Source organism: Grus americana, chromosome 8 (genome assembly GCF_028858705.1).
Source record: "Grus americana isolate bGruAme1 chromosome 8, bGruAme1.mat, whole genome shotgun sequence".
In the NCBI taxonomy this organism is placed as follows: Eukaryota; Metazoa; Chordata; class Aves; order Gruiformes; family Gruidae; genus Grus; species Grus americana.
Window position 1 is genome coordinate 9,331,530 of NC_072859.1, and position 21,518 is coordinate 9,353,047.

A 21,518-nucleotide genomic window follows, 5' to 3' on the forward strand; every position below is an offset into this window, starting at 1 on the left:
TGCTCCTGCAGCGCCGGCCGCATCCCTCGCGTGCGCCGTGCCACCGCATCCCGTCTCCCCGCGCAGCGCTGGGCGTCCGCGGCATGCGGAGCGGCTGCAAGCTGTCTTGAGAGGGGAGGATATACTGATGTATCTCAGATCTCCTCTAAATCTCTGTTTTTAAGGTTTAAAAAACGCAACCAAAAACCCTTAAGACTGGGACAGGGAAGTGTGAATCCCCTAAGGGTTTCTTATAAGAGAAGAAAATCACCTTGTAAATGGAAGTCTGCAAAAGGAGAGGTGAGAATAAGGTGTTACCTAGAGGAACTTTATCCATTTAACCCTATGATTGATATTGATTTAATTTGTTACTAGTTCTGAGCTCTCTGAGATTCCCGTGAAAACTGCTTAGACTGAAGATGGCTTGCGTATGTGTCCCAGTTTGGCAGCTCAGCTCGTGAAACTTGGAGGTAGTGAGAGGAGGTTGGAGGAAGCGGATCCGGGCAGCTCTCTGATACTGGTAGGAAATAGCAAACTGAGCAGAAGGAATTTATTGTGAAATATTCAATGTTATTGGAAAACATATTTTATGTGATAAATGGGTATGCTCTGATCCACGGATTGTTTCAAAGCAGCAACCTTAACTCTGCTCCTCTGCTCTCACAACATGGGTATTTTTAGACTGATTCCCATTTATACCCATCAGTACTCGCGACCATCACAGACGGTTACCAAAATTAAACCCGAAGTTGGATGAGAAAATAGGCACTGACCTTGTCAGTACGAACCAAAATAATATCTTATTTCAGATGAACACATGCACCTCAGAGCCATATTTTCGCGTATGTGCAAATGCAAACTTCTGAGGAACTGTGGAAGAGTTTTAAAAAGCATCGTTAAGCCCAAGAACGAGCATCCAATACTTCATGAGTCCTCCACCCCTTCCAAATTACCATGCCCTTTGGTTAAAGTCTAGCTGCTGGCAGAACCACCAGCACTGGGGTGTGGACAGGATGACGTGGGAAATTTAAGCCTGAGGAGCAGCTCAAACCCCGAGCTGGCAGGGTGGCAGACGGGTGTCCAGCGTGTCTGCCCGTGCGGTGCCAGCGGTTTGCCGATGGAGCCGGTGGGAACCTTGGTCCTGCCCCCGAACATCTCTGTGACTCCGTGCCCCGTGATGGGAGCCGTCCCCTCTGCAGACACGAGCACTGCAGGCTGGTTTTGTCTCACGTTTTGGCAGCAGGCGAGGGGAGCGCAAGCAAAGTGACCGCACTGCAGGGATCCCCAATCTCCCCGCTGTCCTTGCCTCTTTGTCTCCCAGCCCCGGGAGGGAGCAAGGAGATGTGGCTGGCATCCCATGGGCGAGCACCCTGCCGGCGCGTGGGCATGGCCACGGCTGGGCACGTACCTTACAGCTGCACGTGGGAATTGGGGTGGTAACGCGTCCTCGCTGGAGCCGCAATGGGATCGCCTGCCCATGGCAAAGGGGAGTCCTCGATAGACACAGGCAGCAGCCCAGCGCTTTGGTAGGGCGGCTTAAGGCAGCCTTCTAAAAATGGGCTTTAGTGCATGTATTGCTGATCAGGTTAGCAGGCTAAGCAGGTGTTCCAGCGTGCTCCCCTCCAGCAAGCCTGAGTCCCCTGTGGGCTCAAAGCGCAGCCCAGAAACAGTGGACTGTCAGCTATTGTGAAGCCTTGTTCAGAAATGCCTCTAGGATGAAGCTGACCACCCTCCTGGGACGCATCCTGCTTTCTGGCCGCTTTGTCCCCCGACATCTGCTGCTGCCCCAGTAGAGCTGGGGCGATGCACAGCGGAGATGCGGGTTGGGCAGGCTGGCAGGTGCCTTTCTGCTTTCGGGGCAGCAACCCGCAGCGAGGGCGGCAGGAGGGAGCGATGCTCCACGCCTGGCTACCCTGCCAGCAGGACCCCGGCTCTCTGCTGCCTTCCCACCTGACAGCCGGGCTCTCGGGACAGTGGCTGCCGCCATTCCCTGCCGTGAGGCAGACTGTGCCCAGCTGTCTGCTGGAGACCACCCCGATATTCCCAGACCCATGCGGCTCGGGTGGTCGGGGACTCTCTTCTGACCTGCGAGGCTACTCCTGGCCAGGTTGCATCTGTTTGCTGCTGTGCCAAAGCACAATTCCCTTTTCCTCTCCAGTGTTCTTTTCTTTCTGCCACTGTATTTAGAGATACTGGTCATGTTCTCTCATTCTGCTGAAATGGTTAGGCTCTTCTTGGACGGCCAGCGCTCCATGCTGAAACTCATCCGGGACGCCTTTCTCTGTGCCTCTTCCTTGCCCACGTAAGCGTGCCTGGGCTTGTGCTGCACGATTCTAACAACATCTCCGGCTCATCCTGCACAGTGCCCTTGCAGTTTGCCTGTCCTTACCAGGCACGGTTGCCTTTGACACATCCCGTACGCGTGCCGCCTGCCCCAGCGCACACCACCTCGGCACCCGGCAGGCTGGGCGCAGCATGCATCTCGCCTGGACATGGGCTTTCCCGGCCTTTTGGCCCGAGAAACTGCCGGTTCACGGGACACACAGGCGTGTCGCGGTCCTGTGCTCGCCGCGCTGCCCACCTCAACGTGGTGCAGCCCCTCCAGCGCTGGAAGTCGCACTCGTCCTCCCGTTAGCAAAGGGCCAGATGGGGCTAAAGGAGAGAAGAGGCGTTCCTGGCTGCGGTGTGCTCCCGGCGCTGACCCCGGCGCTGAGCTCTGGGCGCTGTTTACCCCACGAGGGGCTAGCAGGCACCAAGTGCTGCCTTCCTGCTCCTTCTGCTCCCTGCTTTCCGTGCCCATCCCTGGGGCAGCGTGGCCCCCCTGGTCAGGAAAGAGCCATGTCCCAGTCCGGGTCCCTTTCCCGCACAGGCGGCTGTGAGTCCTCCGAGGGCACCGGTGCTGGCGCCGTTTCCTTGGGCAGTTCAGTAAAGCAAAATCCTGGTCCCCTGCACGGCGCTGCTGTTTGCCGTTCCTCCCAATTACTGCTGTTAGGATCCCAGCAAGGTTTCTCAGGCTTCCCTCCTGCGGGTTACGCCTGATCTCCTGTACGCTGCTGAGATTTACTTTCATTCCCTGTATTTTCAGCAGCAGAAATTGTCAGGTACGTGGTTTCCTCCCCTCGGTTGTTAATTCTCGGAGCCTGTGCTGATTGAACTCAAGCTCAGCTGTCATTTTGTAACGAGTTCATTCTTCGTCAAGCGAACAGCACCGCTTCTCCCCGCAAAGTGCTGGGAAAGCCTTTGCTAGTCTGCCACGTCTTTTCGTTAGCCTGACCTGACCTCGGGTTAAAGTCTAACTCTGAAGGTATTTTATGAGCTGCTGTGCCGACCAGCTGCGAGGAGGAGCTGCCATGGGGTACCAGGGGAGGTGGGCACCAGCTTCCAGCGCCGTGCCAGGGACTGTGCCAGCCCGGCGCTTGCGGTGTCGTTCCCAGGATGAAGCAGGCTGCGGGAGCCGTGGGAGAGCTGCGGGAGCATCGCGGCAGGCAGAGGCCGGAGCTCAGGCTGCTCGCGTCCTTGCCGGCCAGCCCTTCGTGTTCGGCAAAGGTGGCTCTGTGGGATCTGGCTTTGCTGAAGAGTTTCATGTCCTTTCTGTACAAACACAAAGAAATTTAGTTTTCTGGCAAAAAATACATCCCCTTCTAAGCTTTTTCTTACAGCAGATCTTTTTCTCCTGCCTCCCGAGCTAGCAGAGTAGCAATGAGTTTTCTGGAAATTGCTTTTTCCCTATTAATTGAATTCTCAGACCACTGCTCTTTCTCCAGCACAAGCTTGTAAACCGTCCCCCCCCCCTTTTTTTTTTTTTTTTTTGAGGAGGAGGGGGATAGAGGATGGAAGGGGACAGGGACATTTAGGGGAACTTCCACTTAAAAAAATTCTGTTTATCTGTATTCTGCTGGCACGATCTGACCGTAGAGCATTCCTGGTTCCATCCCTTACTGATGGAGAGTGCTGTTGGGCAGACTTAAATCTGTGCCTGCTGCAGCTTAGATGGGCTGGAATGAAGCGAGGGCGTTTTTGTTCAGGTTAACCTTCTTCAGATGCTTGTGAATGTGGGGGGATGATGAATCTAGCAAGGCGTGTCTCATCTGCCTAACCTGGCATGCAGCGCGTGGTTACAAGTTTTCTTACACTTTTACTGTGTAGAAACAGCGCGGCAGGAATGGGCGACACGTTTCTAAGGACGCTGAGTTTTCCATGATTTTCACACGTACCCATCACACTCGGATTCATGCATAATTTTACTCTAAGCTGACAAGGTTACATGCGCTCTCTATTAAGCAACATATGTTATTCTCTTTTCCAGAAAGGGCAATTTTCATACTCTGCCAGTAGGAATGTGTTGTGCAATGATGCATAGACCAGCTGGCTTTATTTTCCATCTAAAGCTATTTAAATAGTGAACTCTGCATAAAAGGCAGATGTTGAAAATAGACTCCGGCTAACCTGAGGCCAATGCTAAGGCTCTCGTGCTATCTCAGGAAATAGATGTTTCTTTTCTAATTGAGAAGATGAACATGTTTTCTTGTGGGCAGTGTAGAATTAAGGGATAATCTTTATTTACGTCTTAGCTGGTTGGCGTTTATGAGTGATCTAATACTTGTTGTTCATTAGTGAGACCATGTTTACTTTTTTCCTTGAATATTTTTTTTAACTTCGGCATATCTCAGATGTCCATTTTTAATCTCTGCTTAAAAATTTTAGTAGAATGCTTAGAGCTTCAGTTGGAGACTGGCTGCGGAGCTGTGCAAGTCCAGGAGCAGGCAGGTTTCTCTGTTGCTCTTTCCATTTCCTGTGTATTTCCCTAAAATTATTTCTTATCTGTCATCTGGGATTGCCACGTTGCTATAGCCTAGAATTAAAATCATTAACCCAGACTTGTAGGATTATTACAGATATTTAAAGATCCAGAATCGTGTCCAAGATGGGCAAACTACCTGGGTTGAAGGCCAAGAAAGCTCCTCTGACCATTACACCGTTTAGTTAGTTTTAAGTGCTACGGTGAAATGCTACGTGGTGTGAAACCAAAGGGGATCCCGGGGAAGTTGCACAAATCCTCTTTCCTTCCTTGATCCCAAGCTGGATAATTAATTCTGTATCACTTCTTTATTAAACAGTAGGCTGGGATTCCGCTCTCCGAGCTGGAGCCGTTGGTAGCTGAGCTTATCATCCTGGTTCCCTCAACGGAGGGAAATGTGGTTTTTTCTCCTGGTTTTTCACCTCAGATCAGAACGTGATATCCAGAGGGCGCGAGGTGAATCGCTGTCACCCAGCTGCCCGCACCCGATGACAGAGGCACTCCTATTGCCGCTGGTGCGGTGGGCAGCAAAGCTCCCCCGAGCATCCCTGTCCGCCCCCCCGGCAGCAGAGCGGGTCCCATGCTGGTGGCTTTGAGAAACCCCATTTTTGCTTTGCCACGCACGCAGTTTTGTATTGGCTCAGCGAGAAGCTCGTTAGCAGGATGGGGTGATTTTTAGCGCGCCTTTGGGGATGCAGGATGTATTCCCAGCCAGGGTTGTGTGACATCGGTCCAATGTCTTCGGAAACGTGCCGGTTTTCTTCTTTTCTGGGTCAGCCAGTGCCCGCTGGTTCTGGATGCAGCAGCAGTTGCTGTGGCTGTGCAGAGCATCTCAGGGTTTCTTCGGTGGCATTTCCAACCCTGCCATCACCCCCAGTCTCCTCCCAGCAACAGGGGAAGCTAAAACCCTAGTGCTTTGCATCTCTCTTAAGCTTTATCTCTCCAGACACGCAGCAGAAGGAGGAATGTTGACGAACGTGGGCAGACCCGGCAGATCTCTGTGCCCAGGGCAGACAGAGCCGTGGTCAAGAATAGCTACAAGCCAGGGAGGTCCTGATCAGTCATACAGAGAGAGGTTTTCCGTGGCCCCATTAAGTAAATGGGCTTGCAGGGCAGGCGTTAGCAAGGGCAGGTCCTGTCAACGTGCAACCGTCTGAGACATCCAGCAGTCTTCAAGCATAAAAAGCTCATGCTGTCATCTGTATTCTGCTAATGGCAAGCATTCGTCATCGCTTCGGAGAAGTCCGAGGAGGTAGCATAGGGCCAGCTACCCGTCCTGAGCTGGGGAGAGCCAGGGCGCACGCAGGGCGCTGGTGCCTCACCGGGCTGACTGCGACCATCAGCCGCTGCCTTCCCGGGAGCTGCAGGGGCTTGCCGGGGTGTGCAAGGACTTGTGGTGGGACGTGCCTTTCTCCTGCCGTAGCCAGCGAGCAGCGTCCCGGCACGGCAGGGCACTGAGCGGGGCCGAGCGTGGCGGCTGCTGTCGCTGCAAATGTGAACTGCTGCGCCGTGAGCCGGCAGGTCTGAGCACAGATTCTGCCCTGCGCAGTTTTGGGTTCATCCCTTACAGTCTCTGTGGCTCAAAACTCACTTAGAGGAACTGCGCAAACCTAATGCTCCTTTGACCCTAGCCAGAGCTACTACCTGGGGCGAGATCCCTCTGGTTTGCTGAATATGAGCCTTGTGAACAAGGCAGAGCAAATTGCACGCTGCGGCTGTGCGCAGGGGGATCGCAGCGCGCCAACGGCGTGCCAGGCTCTGCGGAGCAGCACGTGCTGCCTCTCGGTTTGGCCTGCTGCCTCTCTTTCCTGGGTGCTTTTCATCCTTCCTTGCACCTATTTACCCAAACTCAAATTTGAAAGCCCCTCAAAATCGGCAATGCATCTCCTGGCCTGCGGGACTCGGCGTGCCTGCCCCGCGCAGCCCGGGGATGCGAGAGGCAGCTCGGCTGAATTGCCGTTTTATTGAATCCTCTTCCTTGCTAATTTGTTATTAAATTACGGTTAGCGTTTCATTAGATCCCCAGTGGGCATGAGTTCATTAGCGTTTTATTGGCTAGAGCTGCGCTTTGTTGCATGGGAAATGTATCTGGACTTGCAGTGATTGCGGTAACGAGCTCTGGTTGGGGCAGGCTGTGCAACAGCTCTCTAAGCGCATGGCTCAGGCTTGCAAGGCGGCTTGGGTCTCGCCTCCGCGTCGGGATAAAGGCCTGGATTTATGGAAAGGCTTAACAAATCCGGCCAGTCGACCCTTCTGAGAATTTGACTTCTTTGCTCCCTTTGGTTCTTGCTGGAGTTTTGCCGCGAGCCGTCAGCGTGAGGAGACTTCGGCTTCAGCGCGGCAGAGGCAAAACCTCTTTCCTGCCCTCTGCCAGGCTCGGGGCGAGCCCGGGCACAATGCTTTGCCTGCAGCCGGGGATTGCGGAAGCCTCTCCGAGGAGCTCTGCATCGGTCCTGTCCCTGAAACGTGTGCCGGGGCTGGGTAGAATCTTTGCTGAAACATCCTGGCCTGTCTGCATTGCTGTGCTGGGGCTGTTACTCACCCAAAAACCAGGCTAAAAATAGTCTCTCTAACCCTGAGATATTGTTCAGGGTTGCTGTCTCTTCCAAGCCCACGTTAATTAGTGCTTGGGGTGGCCCAGAATAGAAACCCCATGGCTTCAGCAGCTCGGACATGCAACTTGAAGTTTATAATCAATGATCGTTAGGACCAATAAATCAGGCTGCAGCTCCACAAGGTGCCGTGCGGTCGCTCTGGGTGCTGTGGAGAGCATCCTGCTCAGCCCACGGATCCTGGAAAAAATTGCATGCAGAGCTTCAGAAGGTGCTGGGTTAATTAATCCAAGGTAGCTGGGCTGGAGCTCACCTTTTCAGAGCTGAATCAAGACATTTCTTTAGTGTTAGGTACCAGATCACTGCTGTCATCTCCGTACCGGTCTGTTGTCTTAGCAAGGCGCGGAGAGGGGGCTCTTGGATGCAGTTGCACATCTGCTTGTAACGATGGGGAAGGGGAATATGAGAGATGGGATTTGGAAACCCACCCCAGTGGGTTCTTTGATCGGGGACTCTGACGAGACTCTCCTCCGTGAGGAACAAGCCCTGCAAGCAGCATATGGGTACGTGCTGGGGATTTTGAGGCTGGCTGTAGCCATGGTGGGAGCCTGAGCTCTGCTTTCTCCAGCCATCACCATGGCTTCAGCCCTGGACTGGGCAGGCTTGCGGGGTGTGTGCACTGGGGAGGGCAGAGCTGCATTCCCCCCACTGTTTCCTGACTCATCTGTATCTCCCGTCCCCGTCGGCGACTTTGAAACGGCTTTGAGGAATTGTACTTTCAGGCCTTTTATCGTTGGATCGCAGGTCAGGGCCAGCAGCTTTTCCTGCCTGCTGGCTCCGGCTGCCAAAGTTAATACATCATGCAGCGCTGGAAATGTCACGCCGAGGCTCGGCGCGGACCGGAGGCAGGGCTTTGCATCGGGGCGCCTGCCCCGTGCTCCCTCTGCAGAGAGACAGGCGAAATGATGAGGGGATTAATTAAATTCCTCTTCCTTGGGCGTGCGAGGTGTAGGATGCAGGGCTTTGCTGCCGCTGGGCGGGTGCAGAGGATCCGTCCCCACGGCCGTGCACAGCACCCTGCGTGTGGGACCAGCGCACCAGGTACCTGATGTGGGTGCATCTGTGGTAGACCGGTTATGGGACTCCCCAAAAGTCCCACAGCAGGAGGCTGCTCAGCCTAAATGGCGCATCTAGCCTATTCCCCCGCCACCCCCTCCCCGCCTGCGCAGCTTTAAATGCAAAAGTGGCTGGATTTTGGGGGATCTCGTTCTCTCCCCGGGCCGGACCAGAGCTTTGTGTTTAGTCACTGATCTTTGTAAGTTCCTGTGGGGTTTTTTTCCTGTCCAGTGACTTCTAATTGAAGTGAGTAATTGCATTATCCCATCTCCCCTGGAGAGGTTCACAGAGTCCTCAGCAATCATCTTCAGTTTTATACTGAGCCCAAAAAAAGCCTCACTTGAAGAGCCATTTCCCTTACCGGGGCTCAGCAATGGCCACAAGCCAGCGGGGCAAATCCCAGCCGGGCTGCGGAGCCCCGGGGGCTGGCAGGGCTGGGGAGGTGGCGGTCCCTCTCCGAGGAGGTACGGCCCTTCGGAGGGGCAGAGCGAGCGCCTTTGAAGAACAAGTTAGCATTTCCAGCAGCATCCTGGGCTGAGCAAAACGTTATCCCCATCCAGGAGTTGGATTGCTACAGGGTGTGCTCCTCTGGGTGCTGAGCATGGGGACGCTGGGGGCAAAAAGGTCCCCTCTCCTGTCCTAGCATGGATGGGCTGATGCGGGCATGTGCTCAGGGAGGCACGTGGGGTCTGGGAAACCTCTCTGTGTCCCTCTCACCCCTTCCCGTCGGAGACTCTGCGGCTTTCCTGGCACGGGAAGGCTAATTCATCTGTTTTCTTCCATACCCTGTAGTATGAGTTTAAAGCCAAGAATATCAAGAAGAAGAAAGTGAGTCTCATCGTGTCAGTGGATGGCGTGAAGGTCATTCTGAAGAAGAAGAAGAAGGTAGGCAGCCCTGGTCCCTGGGGCAGCAGTGCCCCTGCAGCGGGAGCCCTCCCCTTGCAGTGCAGGGACCTGCAGCGTCCTTGAACTTCTGGGAAACTCCGGTGGGCTGGGAGAGGGAGGGATGGGCTGGGAGAGGGAGGGATGGGCTGGGATCAGCCACGGATGAGCCATCTTCCCACAGGGTGGCAGAGCCAGTCCTGATGTGGGTGTAGAAGGGGCTGGGGGGCCCCGTGGGAGGTGATGCAGGACATCGCTGATCTCCAGCAGGATGTGGCCCTCAGCGAAGGGTTGCAGGGGAGCAGCAGCAGAGCTGAGAGAAGAACTTCCCGGGTCTGTCCCTGGACTGTCTCTGCCCTGTCCTTGATCTCAAGGGCAGCATCTGACGTACTCATTTTCAGCTTCTTTCATTGCAGAAAAAAGAATGGGCCTGGGATGAGAACAAAATGCTCGTTATGCATGATCCCATCTACAGGTAAGCCTGCCCGGTGAGAGGACGGAGGCTTGGGTGGCTCTGCGGTGCTGTTTATCCCACGCTGCGCCGTGCTGGGGGCTGACCGTGGAGAGCTGCTGCCGTCCCTGCGGAGGGCAGCTCCCCTCGCTTGCTGTGCTCTCCGAAAGTCCCCAGCTCTCTTCATCCATCTTGTTGGCAAAAGCTAAGAGCACGGGGCGTCTGTGTCCTGGGGAAGTCAAACAGGAGCGAGAAAGGGCCCCAGCCGGGGCGGGGGGCAGGAGACCCAGTGGGGTTTGCTCTTGTCGGTCCTTGGAGGGCTCCTGGGCCTCCGGCTCTGCCCCTGGGGGCTCAGCAGAGAAAGCCCCACCCTGCCTTCGCAAAATGCTTGCTGCTGCTGAGTCAGCAGGCTAATTTTCCCAGCTGAGGCAAAACTACTGCCAAAAAAATTTCTGATGGGCTGTAGCAGGGGATGCGCTGCAGAGGCTGGGCATCTGCCAGCACCCTGTGCCCTGGGAAGCGCGGGCTGTGGCCTTGGCAGTCTCCTGGGTGCGTGTTGATGTCCTCCTTTCCTTTCTGTCCTTGTAGGATATTCTATGTGTCGCACGACTCCCAGGACCTAAAGATCTTCAGCTACATTGCCAGGGATGGGTCTAGCAATGTCTTCAGGTGCAACGTCTTCAAATCCAAGAAGAAGGTAAAGATGCTGGGCTGTGCATCATGCCATCGTGGGGTCTCGGTGGGGCGGCTGGGGCAGGACCCCGTGGCGCTGCGCTGCAGCAGCAGCCCAGAGCGCTGCAGTGATCTGAGCTCTGGTGCCTGCGGCCGTGCTCAGTCTCTGCGGCAGCGCAGAGACCCCCGACAGCCGTGCCAGGCTGGGGAGGGCGCCAGGCAGGGGCAGCTGAGGTTACGCTCCTCTCCTCGCCCCCCGCAGAGCCAAGCCATGCGCATCGTGCGGACTGTGGGGCAGGCGTTCGAGGTCTGCCACAAGCTGAGCCTGCAGCACACCCAGCAGAACGCGGACGGGCAGGAGGACGGAGACAGCGAGAGGAACGGGGACGACCTGGATGTCCCAGGTACTCTGCGAGGGCAGAGGCAGGGGTGGCATGAGGGTCCTGGAGCCTGGCAGAGGTGGTCTGCAGAGTCACCGTCTTCCCACGCTGCTCCTTGCTGACTGACACCTGTGGGGAACGGATTAGCACAGCAATCTGACCTGCGGCGCCTCGGGCTCAAGCTGGGATCTTGCCCAGCAAGGAGCCTTCACTAGGTGATAGCCGTCATCCTCGCAGACATCCCCCTTGCTGGGAGCCCATTAGCAGCGCCCGGGACTCTGCTGGGCGCCTAAATACTCTCTGCGCTCGGCTGCACACGCCGCAAACATTTCCTCGCTGCTTCCGCAGGAGAGGCCCTAAGTACAGACCTTCCCCACGTCCCGAGGCGCGTGCGGGGCTGGGTCCGGCTCTCTGCCGTGGACCCAGCTCACGGTCCATCGCCGCCTCTGCAATTCCCTGCGCGTATGAAGCGGTGCTCAGGTTCTTGCATCGAGCTCCCAGGGCTGCGGGCAGACCCCTTCTCCCCTCTCAGCCCTGTGGGCAGAGGGTGCAGGGATGCTCCTGGCTGGGGGCTGCTGGGTCACCCCATTACCGCGGGCTCTGTGGGGCCCTCGGTGCTGGCAGCTGTGCTGCAGGGGAGACAGAGGTTTTGCAAGAGGTTGGTCAAACACTTCTAGTGCACGTCAGGGTGCTGGTGGGTTCTGCTGCCCGTCTGTGTGTGGGCTGCCTGCCCTGAGCCCCGTGCTGGGTCCCCCATCCCAATAGGAGCAGCCTGGGCTGTGCTGCAGTTTCCTACTGGCCTCTGCAACCAGCACTGTCGTGATGACCTAATCCTTGGGCTGCCCTGGACCGGTCATTGTTTGGTTTTCCTCTGCACGATGTCCTGGCCACAATACACAGTGCCCTGGGGATTTCTGAGCATCCGGGTTTTTTTCCCCCCGTAATCTCTTGTTTACCTTTCTTTAGCTTTCTCTGTGTCTTCTGCTCTCGATGGCCCGTTTCTCCCACACCAGGGTTTTTGGCAGCTGTTCCCCAGGTTTGGCTTGCTGGGGCCGGGCGTGTTTTCAGCCACAAGCCCTGTCCCAGGTGGCAGCAGGAAGTGCAGCCGTGTCGCTCTGTACCTGCTTCCCCCTGGAGCTGGAGGGTGGGTGGCACTGGGGCCATGGGGACCGGCGGGCATCACTCGCGATACCACGGGTGCGTCGTAGCAAGCTCCCGCTCCGAGCGGGCTGCGCTCCCCCCTGACGCCGCTCTCACAGCCTGCCGCCTCTCTGCTGCGGAGAGGGCGGCCGCCTCGGCGGAGGAGACGGACATCGATGCTGTGGAGCTGCCGCTGCCCGGAGCTGACATCCTCGACTTCAGCCGCGGGGTGACCGACCTCGACGCCGTGGGCAAGGAGGCGAGCGCCTACGCCGATGCCAAGGTGCGTGGGTCCCTGCCCTCCACTTTTGGGGCGCGGCGCGGCGTTGGCCCCACGGCTCTGATGCGCAGCCCCGGGGGCCCGGGGATCAGGAGGGATTGTGCAGCATTCCCCGGCTCCCAGATCAAAGCCGTCTGCCACCGCAGGGCTGCCCTTTGGCTCGGGGCCCGCGGCGCTCCCAGAGCGCGCCGTGCCGAGGCTCAGCTATGTGCAGCCACACGGAAAGCGTCTGGGTCAGAGCTGATAGGGATTTTTTTCCACCAAAAAAAAAAAAAGAAAAGACTTTTTTGATACAGTGGAGATTCCTATGGGAAGCATCAGCCTTTTCGGGAATTTTCTACAAAAGTATTTGGGCTTTTGCCAAAACTGAAAAAATACCATCTTCAAAGTTTTTCAGCACCCCCAGCAAAGCGTGCATTTGCTTTGAATGCAGCAGCTTCTTTCCTGGGTGTTCTGGGGGGCTGCTCTGTGCCTCCGCCCATATGGAAGCTCTTCATGGCAAGGGGCATGAGATCACACTTTCAACATCCGTGTTTTTGCAGGGCTGCCTCCATCCTGAAGATATCCTGACTGCGTCACCCAAGATGCTGCTGCCCTCGTCTGCCCAGCTGCCTGACCTGGGAACGCCCCTCTCTGCCCACCACCAAATGCAGCTTCTCCAGCAGCTCCTGCAGCAGCAGCAGCAGCAGACGCAAGTGGCCGTGGCACAGGTTCTCCCCTCCACTCTTTGCTGGGGGCAGGGGCAGGGCTGGGGTGCGAGACTGAGCCCCTCGGTGCTGGAGCATCCCCTGCCTGGAGGGGGACAAGCGTGGGTGGGGACCCGACTTGAGCCGGGGTGGACCCTGACACCAGGGCGTGGGGGCAGGCTGGGCAGCGTCCCCTCTCTTTCCGCAGCACAGCCTGCTCTGTCACGCTTTCCTGGCATGGCTCGCTGTGCCCTGGCTCTCAGCGATGGCTCCGTTAAGCCCAGATGGATTAGTGTTAGGTCTGCGTGCCACCGGCTTTCTTGATCTCTTGGCCCCTGTGTTCTTGTGATGCCTCAGCGTTAGCCCCTGCCGACTCGTTCTCCATGCAGGTATTTCTCATTTAAGCAGCTCTGGCCACTTTATCCAACTCATTACCTTAGCTTTCCTTGTTCCCTGACCCCTCGCAGAGCTCTCTGCAATTGCTCGACTTTCTTCCTGGCCTGAGTGATCGGCTCCAGCAGCCTTTCTGTGCTTTCCCGCAGCTTTCCTCTTCTCACATCAGAAAATCGGTATTGCTCCTTCTGGCCGAGCTGCTGCCCCGAGAGCCCGCGTGCCTTCTGGGGTCACGGGCTTGGGAAGTTGCTTTCCCCTCTGGAAGAGGGACCTGTATGCTCAGGGAGTCCTTTATGTCTGCCCAAGTATAGGGTTGCTACGGCCCAAGCTTGCCAGGCAAAGCCGGGTCCCTCTGTGGCAGGGACTGCTCACCTGCAGCAGTTCCCAGTCTTTGTGTACTTGCAGAGCTTTGCAGCGGCGATTTCTTTTTCTTCCTACTTCCAGATTAAAAAAAAAAAAAAAATCTGAAATAGTGTAATGCCATTTCTTGCCTGGCTCCTGGGATGGCAGCCAGTGGCCTCATCCTCCTCTCTCCGAGGGCTGACGCCCTGCTCTGGACCTCGGCCCGCCCCAGGATGGTTCTTGTCCCAGGAGCCGTCACTTAGCTGCTCTCTAATCCCTTCAGCGCACGCTGTGGTGATTCTGTATCATTGTAATTTATTAATGAAAAAGTTGGGACTTAACATGTCAGATGCCTCTCAGATGACTGAATGCATTGCATCAACACCTCTGTCAATGGCATTTGTTATCTTCTCTCAAAAAGTACCGAGTCGGTTTGTCTCTGAACGTGTGGTGATGGGCACAGGCTTAATTCTTTACTGACAAAGCCGGGAGATCCACTGTGCCGCCTGGGATCTGTGCTGGGTCTATAGCCACTGGGACCGTCCTGTAATTATCTTGGCCTGTAATTACTTGGCTGAGGATGAGATGCCATTTAGTCCCCTCGTTGACCTGAGGCTTGCTTTTGCGAGGTGTTTCCAGATAGCTGTGAAAGTTCCTTCTCCTGGGTTCAGGCCAGGAGTCCTTCCTGGGTCTTGTCCCCGGGGGGCTGGTGGCACGAGCCATTGCCCCTCTGCACGACGTGATGTTTCGACTCTGCTCACGTCTTCTCCTGGCATCACCTGAGTATCCCCTGGGCCCTGCCGCGGGCGCCTGTGGTGGAGACAGCTGCGAGGAAGGATGACTTCCAGGCTGACGCTGCCAGCACCGAGCTTTGGCACCCGCTTAGCGTTTAATTGCGATTCCACCTCTGCAGGCTCGGCGCGGGGCCTCTGCTTCGCCCACCAGCGTTCGGCAGAGGGTCCCAGTCCCACCGTGCTGCTGTGCCCCGCTGTCCCGCCGCTGGCAGGAGGAGGGAGGTGACTGCGGGTCCCGTGGCGGCGGTGTGGGGCGTCTCACCCGGCTGGGGGCCCGCAGGCAGACAAAAAGGCTCTGTGCTGCCTGCTCAGAGCGTAAGGTATTGCACGCCCTTGCCCTTGGTCTGGCTTCATGGACAGATGCAAGTCCCAGCCTCCCGCCGCCCCCCCAGCTCGCTGTGCTCCAGCGCTGCCCTGCCAAGGGCGCTGCCCTGCTGCCTTGCTGGCTGCAGGCAGCACAGGACACAGCAGGCAGCACCTGCCTGTCAGCAGACCCCGCGCTGCCTCCTGGTAGCCATCCAGGAGGGCAGGTGGCCTCCAGCTGTGCTGCTTTCAGGACCCCACAGCCACAAGAGCAGCTCACAGCTTTGGGAGGCTGCAGAGAGCTCCCCCCTCTTCCCCAAGGTCACTTTTTAGACCAAGGTAAAACTGCCAATTTTTTTGTTGTTTTTTTGGGTGGGTTTTTTTGTTTGGTTTTGGTTTGGGGTTTTTTTTAGTTTTGGGTGGGGTGTTTTGCATTAAATCTATGTTTTTCTTGGTTCCCTGTGAGCCTGGCTGGCTCAGTCCTTGCTGGAGAGAGGAGTGTTTGTTGGAGCGGCGGGTGGGTGGTAGAAGGGGATGCTGAGCCGGCGTGGCTCCCGGCTGGCTCTGCACTGCTGTCCCCTTGTCCGGAGCACGCTCCTGGGGCTTTCCTTGCTCGAGCGCAGAGCAGAGAGCTGCCCCCGCTGCCCCTGGGCAAGGGCTCCCGGCCGGTCTCACCCAGCAGCGTCCCATCCCCCTCCGCGACGCGGTGCTGGTGATACAGATGTTGATGTATGGGTACTTGTGCCAAAATCAATGGACTTCTTGCCTGTGGGCTCCCACCGGCTAACGCCCAGGCATTGCTTCCCAGGGCCAGAATGAGCAGCCAGCTCATGTCCCCAGAGCTGCCGTGTCTCAGCAGCGCTCTGCCATCTGTCTTGCTCCAGGTGTGTCGTGCCTGTCGCAGCCGGAGCCGCCGGCAGCTCCGGGGCAGCTCTGATGCTCCAGCCCCTGCTAGCGACGGGCGCCGCTGGCAGGACCCTGCCTTGCGCAAAACGCTGTCTCTGGGAAACCTGCCCGGAGAGAGAGACATCTCGGCCAGCGCCGGCTCGCGAAATGTGGCTGCACCCTCGTGCACCAGCGGCACCAGCCAGTCAGTCGAGCGTGTCTTCTGCATCCATCTGGCTTCTTCCTGGGCTACCCTTCCCTCATGCCTTTGTGGCACGCGTGCATGACCGACGGTTCGGTCAGCGCCACCTTCATTAGCCTCGGGCTTTTCCATCAGAGAGGCCAGGGGACCGTGCGCTGGATTTGCTGAGCGTGCCCTAGTGTGACGCCGCCGCCTGCCCCCACTCTCCCCATCACGTCTGCAGATCCCCTCAGGGAATGGCTGCCTCATCTGATGGTTTGGGGGGGGGTGCTGGTGAGCGCTGGTGGAGGAGCGGGGATAGCCGGAGTTGAAGCTCTCAGCCCTTGAGCAGCATCTCCCTCACGCTCACCCACCCTCTCCTGTCGCACAGGTCCACTTGCTGAAGGACCAGCTGGCCGCGGAGGCAGCGGCGCGGCTGGAGGCCCAGGCTCGCGTGCACCAGCTCCTGCTCCAGAACAAGGACTTGCTGCAGCACATCTCGCTCCTGGTCAAACAGGTGCAGGAGCTGGAGCTGAAGCTGGCAGGGAACACCACCAGTAAGCGCTCCTGCCCCTTCCTCTCCCCTCACGGCTAGCTGGGTCTGTGGAGGACATGCGTGTGGGTGTTTCTCTTGGGGTTTTTGTGCATTTCTGGTGCGTTTGTGTGGGGGAATACGCAATGCCCTTCTGGCCTGGCTTGTGTGTGCAGCAGGGTGCTTGCATGCAGCGTGGGAAGGGGCATGGGGAATGCTGTGTGGACAGGCACGTACGTCCATTGGCTGTATGTCCACTTTCCCCAGTGGCTGCATGGTCTAGGCCAAGTCCTTACCTGCTCAAGAGCCCCACCTTGACCTTCCTCTCCAGCAGACGTGGCCATCAACTCCCTGCAGGAGTGGGGTGGGAGGCGGATAACTTTTTATCCTGCCCAGCTGGCACTTTGCTGGCCAGCAGCAGCTCCTGGCACCCGTAGCACCAAATGACCCCCTCTAAACGGTGGTGGTGGGGAGGCTGGCACCCAAATGGCCCCAGACCGTCCTCCTCTGGCCAGTCTGCAGCCAGCTGGGGTGGACGAGGATCGCCTGGATGAGCCAGGGTGGCACTGCCTGCCTCTCAGCCATGCCCTTCTCTTGCAGCAGGCTCCCAGGACAGTCTGCTGGAGATCACCTTCCGCTCCAATGCCCTCCCCGTCCTCTGCGACCCGACCACCCCGCAGCCCGAGGACACCCACCCGCCACCGCTGGGCCCCGGCTCGGGCTTCCCCAGTGCCCTGGGCAGCCCCATAGGTAGGAACGACTGTCTGGTGAAGCTGGAGTGCTACCGCTTTCTGCCGGACTCGGGGCCACCCGCCTCGGAGCCGGCGCTGGGCAGCCTGGAGCTCATCAAATTCCGCGAGTCGGGCATCGCCTCCGAGTACGAGTCCAACACGGACGAGAGCGAGGAGCGCGACTCCTGGTCCCAGGAGGAACCCCCGCGCCTGCTCCACGTCCAGCCCAGGCAGGACCTGGGCGACAGCCTGGAGGATGAGATCGCGGTGTAGGGGTCGGCAGGAGGTGGTGCGGAGCAGCCGGGACCCGCCGGAGCTGGGATGGACCCTGGCTCTAGCCCCCTGGCCCTGGCAGGGACGGGACAGCCCGGAGGGAGAGGGGGTGGAGGATGGAGCGCGAGGCTTCCAGCACACAGCCGGGGGGCGTGCGGAGGTGAGGACGGAGCCGTGCCGAGGGGGTGCGCCGGGCGTGCCGTGCTCCAGCGTGCATGGGCTTGTGTGCTGAGCTGGAGCATCCCCGCTTCACGTCGGACAGCGAGCTGACAGCTGCTTGTGCTAGCCCCCGGTCCCCGTCCCCATGCAAGCTGTGTTTCGAGGTCAGGCAGAAGGAAAGGGCCCCTCTGGACTCTGCCGGATTAGTCACTGCTGCTGGTGCTGCTGCAGGGGGGAGCAGCGGAGCAGATGAAGGTTTTTGCTGGGGCAATGAGAGAACAGGCACGGGTAGGGAGCAGGCACGAGAAGGATGGAGGAGGCAGCGCTGGGGCGGTGAGCAGGGACAGAGCCGCTGGCAGGGGGTCTGGCTCTCGGCGTGGTGCAGAGGGTGGGAGACGAAGCCAGGCCATGCTAGCGGGGTGTGTAGGGTTGGTGACGGTGCACTGTCGGCGTGGGTGTGCGAGTGAGAGGTGAGGAAGCGGGGGACGGTGGGAACAAGCTCAGGAAGGAGCCGAAGAGGTGAGACGAGGTCACACAGGGTGGCCAGGCACAGGCAGTGTTTGTGGTAGTGTTTGTGGCTCTTCCAGGACAGAGTCTGTCCCTGCCTGAGGCAGGTGGAGGGTGTGCGGGTGCTGCCTGCTCCTCTCCCGGGCTGCGGCATGAAGAGGAAGGCATGGCTCGGTGTGGAGCAGGGAACCAGGGCATGCAGCACGGGGACATGGAGTGTCCTTCCCCTCATCGTCCAGTCCTTGGGCTCCTTGGCATGGCTGCCAGGTTTCAAAGCCTTTCTGGTGCTCTCAAGTTGCGTTTTCAAGCACTTCCCTGCACCCCCCATCACCACAAACTCCCTGCTTTGCTTTATAGACAAACCCTCCCATTTCCAAGCAGTTGTTTGCCCCAGGACCAGGGCTGGGGGATGCAGTGCTGGCATCGGCCGTGCACAGGGATGGACACACTTGCCGCCCCTCAGTAGGGAGCAGACTGCTGGTCTCTGCAGGTGGCTGCTTCATCGCTCTGGTTTGCACCCTCCAAAAAAGTGAATCCAAGATCTCGGGATCCCCCACCAGACCCTGAGATGCCCATAGCTGAAGCATCTGTGGGAGCCTCCAAGGGATCCAGAACTTGGCTCTTTGCTGCAAGCACATTTATCAGCTGCCTGTTGCCACAGCCTCTAAGAGGCCACAGCTGAAGGGTGTGAGCCAGAGTCCTGATGTCCCCCCCCTGCTCCTTGCAGAAACACTCGATGAGGCGGGCAGTTGTCTTCCTCCCCATCCACCCTCCTATCCTGCTTCTGCTTTGCTTTGTTGCTTCCCTCTGCTCTTGCCTTCCCCAGCTCTGTCTCTGCTAGATCTGCCTGCACCTAACCCCTAGCTGAGCATCTCCCAGGCACGAGCTCCAGCTCTCCTCCAGGGCTTCGCCCTGCTGCTGAGGAAGGTCCATCGCTTCCTTCTGCTCGGGTCCCCTTGGGCCTGAGGGCTGCTGAGGAGAGAGGTGTGGGTGAGAGCCCCGGGGTCCGTAGGAGCTGTGCTGTGCACTCTCCACCACAGGAGGAGGCTGGATGCTGTGAGGAGCTAGAGAGTCCTAGTGGGGAGGCAGGCCACGTGTCAGCGTCCCCACCAGTGGGCTGGTGTCCAGGGGAGCCCCTGCACCAGCCACAGAGGGGCAGAGTGGGAGCTGGCTGGGACCCAGGTGCTCCTGTCCTCTGGCCACCAATACCTCCGCATGCCCTGTCCCGTACCGCTGTGGGCTCAGCGCCGTCTCCGAGACGCCTCTCTAGCCTCTCACTTTTGTTATGGACCTTGACTGGGGATTTATAGCTATATTTTTTGTCCTTTCTTTTCCTACAACTGTCGTGTTACTAACTGTTGACTCTATCTGGGAAACCAATCTGTCAATGTAAGTGCACTTAACCCTTGGGTGTTGTCATTAGTCGACTGGCTTTTGCTAAATAAATCTTTCTATTTCTCAAGGCTTTCTGTTGTCTCTTCCTTCTTGCTGACTCTTTCTGTACTTCTCTTGCCTTCCACCCTGGGAGCCAGCGCTGGCGGTGGCATCCCCTGGCCTTGCACAGACCCCCTCCGGCCTAAGCATCCTCCCCTGCGGGACCCTTGCCTGCGGTGCCAGCTGCGGGCTGCCCGTGAGAGCGAGGTGCCCCGAATGTTGCTGGGGGCAGAGGGGTTTCAGCCTTCCCCTTCAGCCACTGCACAGCACAGGCTTGTCTCAGGGCTGACGTGACAGCTCCAGGGTGCCGGGGGGTTCCCGACATCTGCAGAGCACCCCACGGAGATGCAGCGCTTTCAGAGGCTCGGGAGATTTTTTGGCTGCTGGGGAAGGAAAAGTCGGGAAGAGCTTCTCTTAAAGCATGGCGGAAGTGTTGTGTAGGCAAGAGCGGCAGGCAGGCAGGGCGGGCTGCTCCTAAGACAATTTATTCCGCTGCTGGCAGGAGCGATGGAGCAGTGCCCTCCCGCGGCGGCTGCCCGGCTGAAGGACTACATGGGCGCCCTGGGGGCTGCAGCCTCCTGCTCCTTGTGCTCCTTCTCCCACAGCGCCTTGAGCCTGCGGTAGTACACCTTGCAGCTGTAGCCCTCCTGGGAGCTGTGCTGGATGTGGGTCTTGACCGACCACAGCGTGGGGAAGACGCGGCAGCATGACATGCACTGGTAGCCGTGGTGGGGCACCGGCTGCTGCTGGGAAGCGGTGAGGATGTCCCGGATGGTGATGCTGGCTCCGCTGCTGGCTGGTCTGCCCCTCTCAGGGAGCTGGGGCTTGTCCGAGGAGCCGGAGGAGGAGCAGACAATCTCTGAGAGGTCATCTGGCTCCTCAGGCTCCTGGGTGCTGGTGGCCAGGCTGGAGGAGAGGCTGCCCAGGTGCTGCTGGGTGGCTCCTTTGGTGCACATGAAGTAGCTGTAGGGTGAGAACCAAGGCCGGTAGATGGTGCAGGTGCGGGCAGGGAGCTCGCCGCCCAGCGGGGCTGTGGGGCCACAGGCTGTGGAGGAAAGGGTCTGCAATGAGTTGGGGGTCCCTGCAAGAGCCTGACCCCCCCCACAGGGTTGGGAGCAGTGCTGGGGGCCCTTGCTCTCTGTCTCCATAGGATGCACAGGTGGCTAGCTCTGTCCCAGTACATTCCCCCAGCACGGAGGGTACCATCCCTCTCCCCACAGGATGCAGGGGTAGAGGTGGGCGCGGGATGCTGGTGGGCACCAAGCTACCGGCACAGCACAAGGCTCACCCAGCAGCCCGCTGGAGCCATCCCACGGAGAGCTGCACTGGCATGGGGGCAGCGATGGGGGGGCTGAGCTGGTGCTCCTGGGGGAAGCACCCACAGCTTTGAGGATTCCTGCTGGGAAGACATGGGGGAGAAACCGGTGTAGCTCAGAGGTGGGGTGTGACCCAAGTCCCCAGCAAACACCCACTGCCATGGGTCTTCCCAACCACCTTTCCCATGCAGGAGGATATGCCCAGCTAAACCCCTCCACACCCTGTCTGCCCGCAGCCCCTCGCTGTGCCACAGGAGGTGCGGGGGGGAGCCCTCCCCCCATGCAGTGCCAGCTGCCTGCACCCGCTGCCTGGCTGCAGCCGGTGGGTGCCGGGCTCACCAGGCAGGCTGGCAGGGCCCCAGGGGCACGGGGCCTCTGGGCTGCTTGTCCTGGTGCCGTGGGGCATGGCCCCGATGGAAATGGTGGGCAGGACAAAGCTCTCCATCACCCTCGCGTAGCCAGTGTGTGGCTCCTGCACCATGGTACCCATGCTGTCATCGGCTGACATCACAAAGGGCTGATGTCACGGGTACGGTGCACAGCAGGATGCTCCTGGGCAGTGGGCTCAGCCCCTGGGGTCTCTGGGGAGCTTGGCCAGTGCAAGGGAACAGCCAGGCTGGGCTGGAGAGGGAGCCTTGGTGGGGTGGGCAAGTGCAGAGCCCCCAGAGAACCACTGCTCTGTGGGTGCCCCCAGAGAACCCCTGCTGCTTCGTGGGTGCCTGGCTGATAAGG

The 21,518-nt window shown here is 58.5% G+C and overlaps 2 protein-coding genes across 7 annotated transcripts in view; one reads left to right on the plus strand and one right to left on the minus strand.

The window, feature by feature from the left end:
* The window catches only part of NOS1AP (nitric oxide synthase 1 adaptor protein), a 46,878-nt gene that overhangs the window by 22,360 nt on the left and 3,000 nt on the right, over positions 1 to 21,518 (plus strand). Inside the window, exons 3-10 of one of the 6 annotated variants that reach the window (XM_054832891.1) lie at positions 9,238 to 9,330; positions 9,729 to 9,802; positions 10,367 to 10,475; positions 10,713 to 10,854; positions 12,090 to 12,253; positions 12,793 to 12,960; positions 16,226 to 16,391; positions 16,970 to 17,116. In XM_054832891.1, the coding sequence (XP_054688866.1) occupies positions 9,238 to 9,330; positions 9,729 to 9,802; positions 10,367 to 10,475; positions 10,713 to 10,854; positions 12,090 to 12,253; positions 12,793 to 12,960; positions 16,226 to 16,391; positions 16,970 to 17,116 (1,063 nt within the window). Of the gene's footprint in view, positions 1 to 9,237; positions 9,331 to 9,728; positions 9,803 to 10,366; positions 10,476 to 10,712; positions 10,855 to 12,089; positions 12,254 to 12,792; positions 12,961 to 16,225; positions 16,392 to 16,966; positions 19,502 to 21,518 lie in introns of those variants that run through there. The other 5 variants (XM_054832890.1, XM_054832892.1, XM_054832896.1 and 2 more) reach the window with 5 other exon arrangements.
* SPATA46 (spermatogenesis associated 46) lies at positions 19,626 to 21,231 on the minus strand. Its single transcript, XM_054832903.1, has 2 exons — positions 21,126 to 21,231; positions 19,626 to 20,500 (listed from the first exon to the last, which is right to left on the minus strand). Exons 1-2 carry the CDS (start codon positions 21,229 to 21,231, stop codon positions 20,019 to 20,021), a joined length of 588 nt encoding a protein of 195 aa, XP_054688878.1. The 3' UTR covers positions 19,626 to 20,018.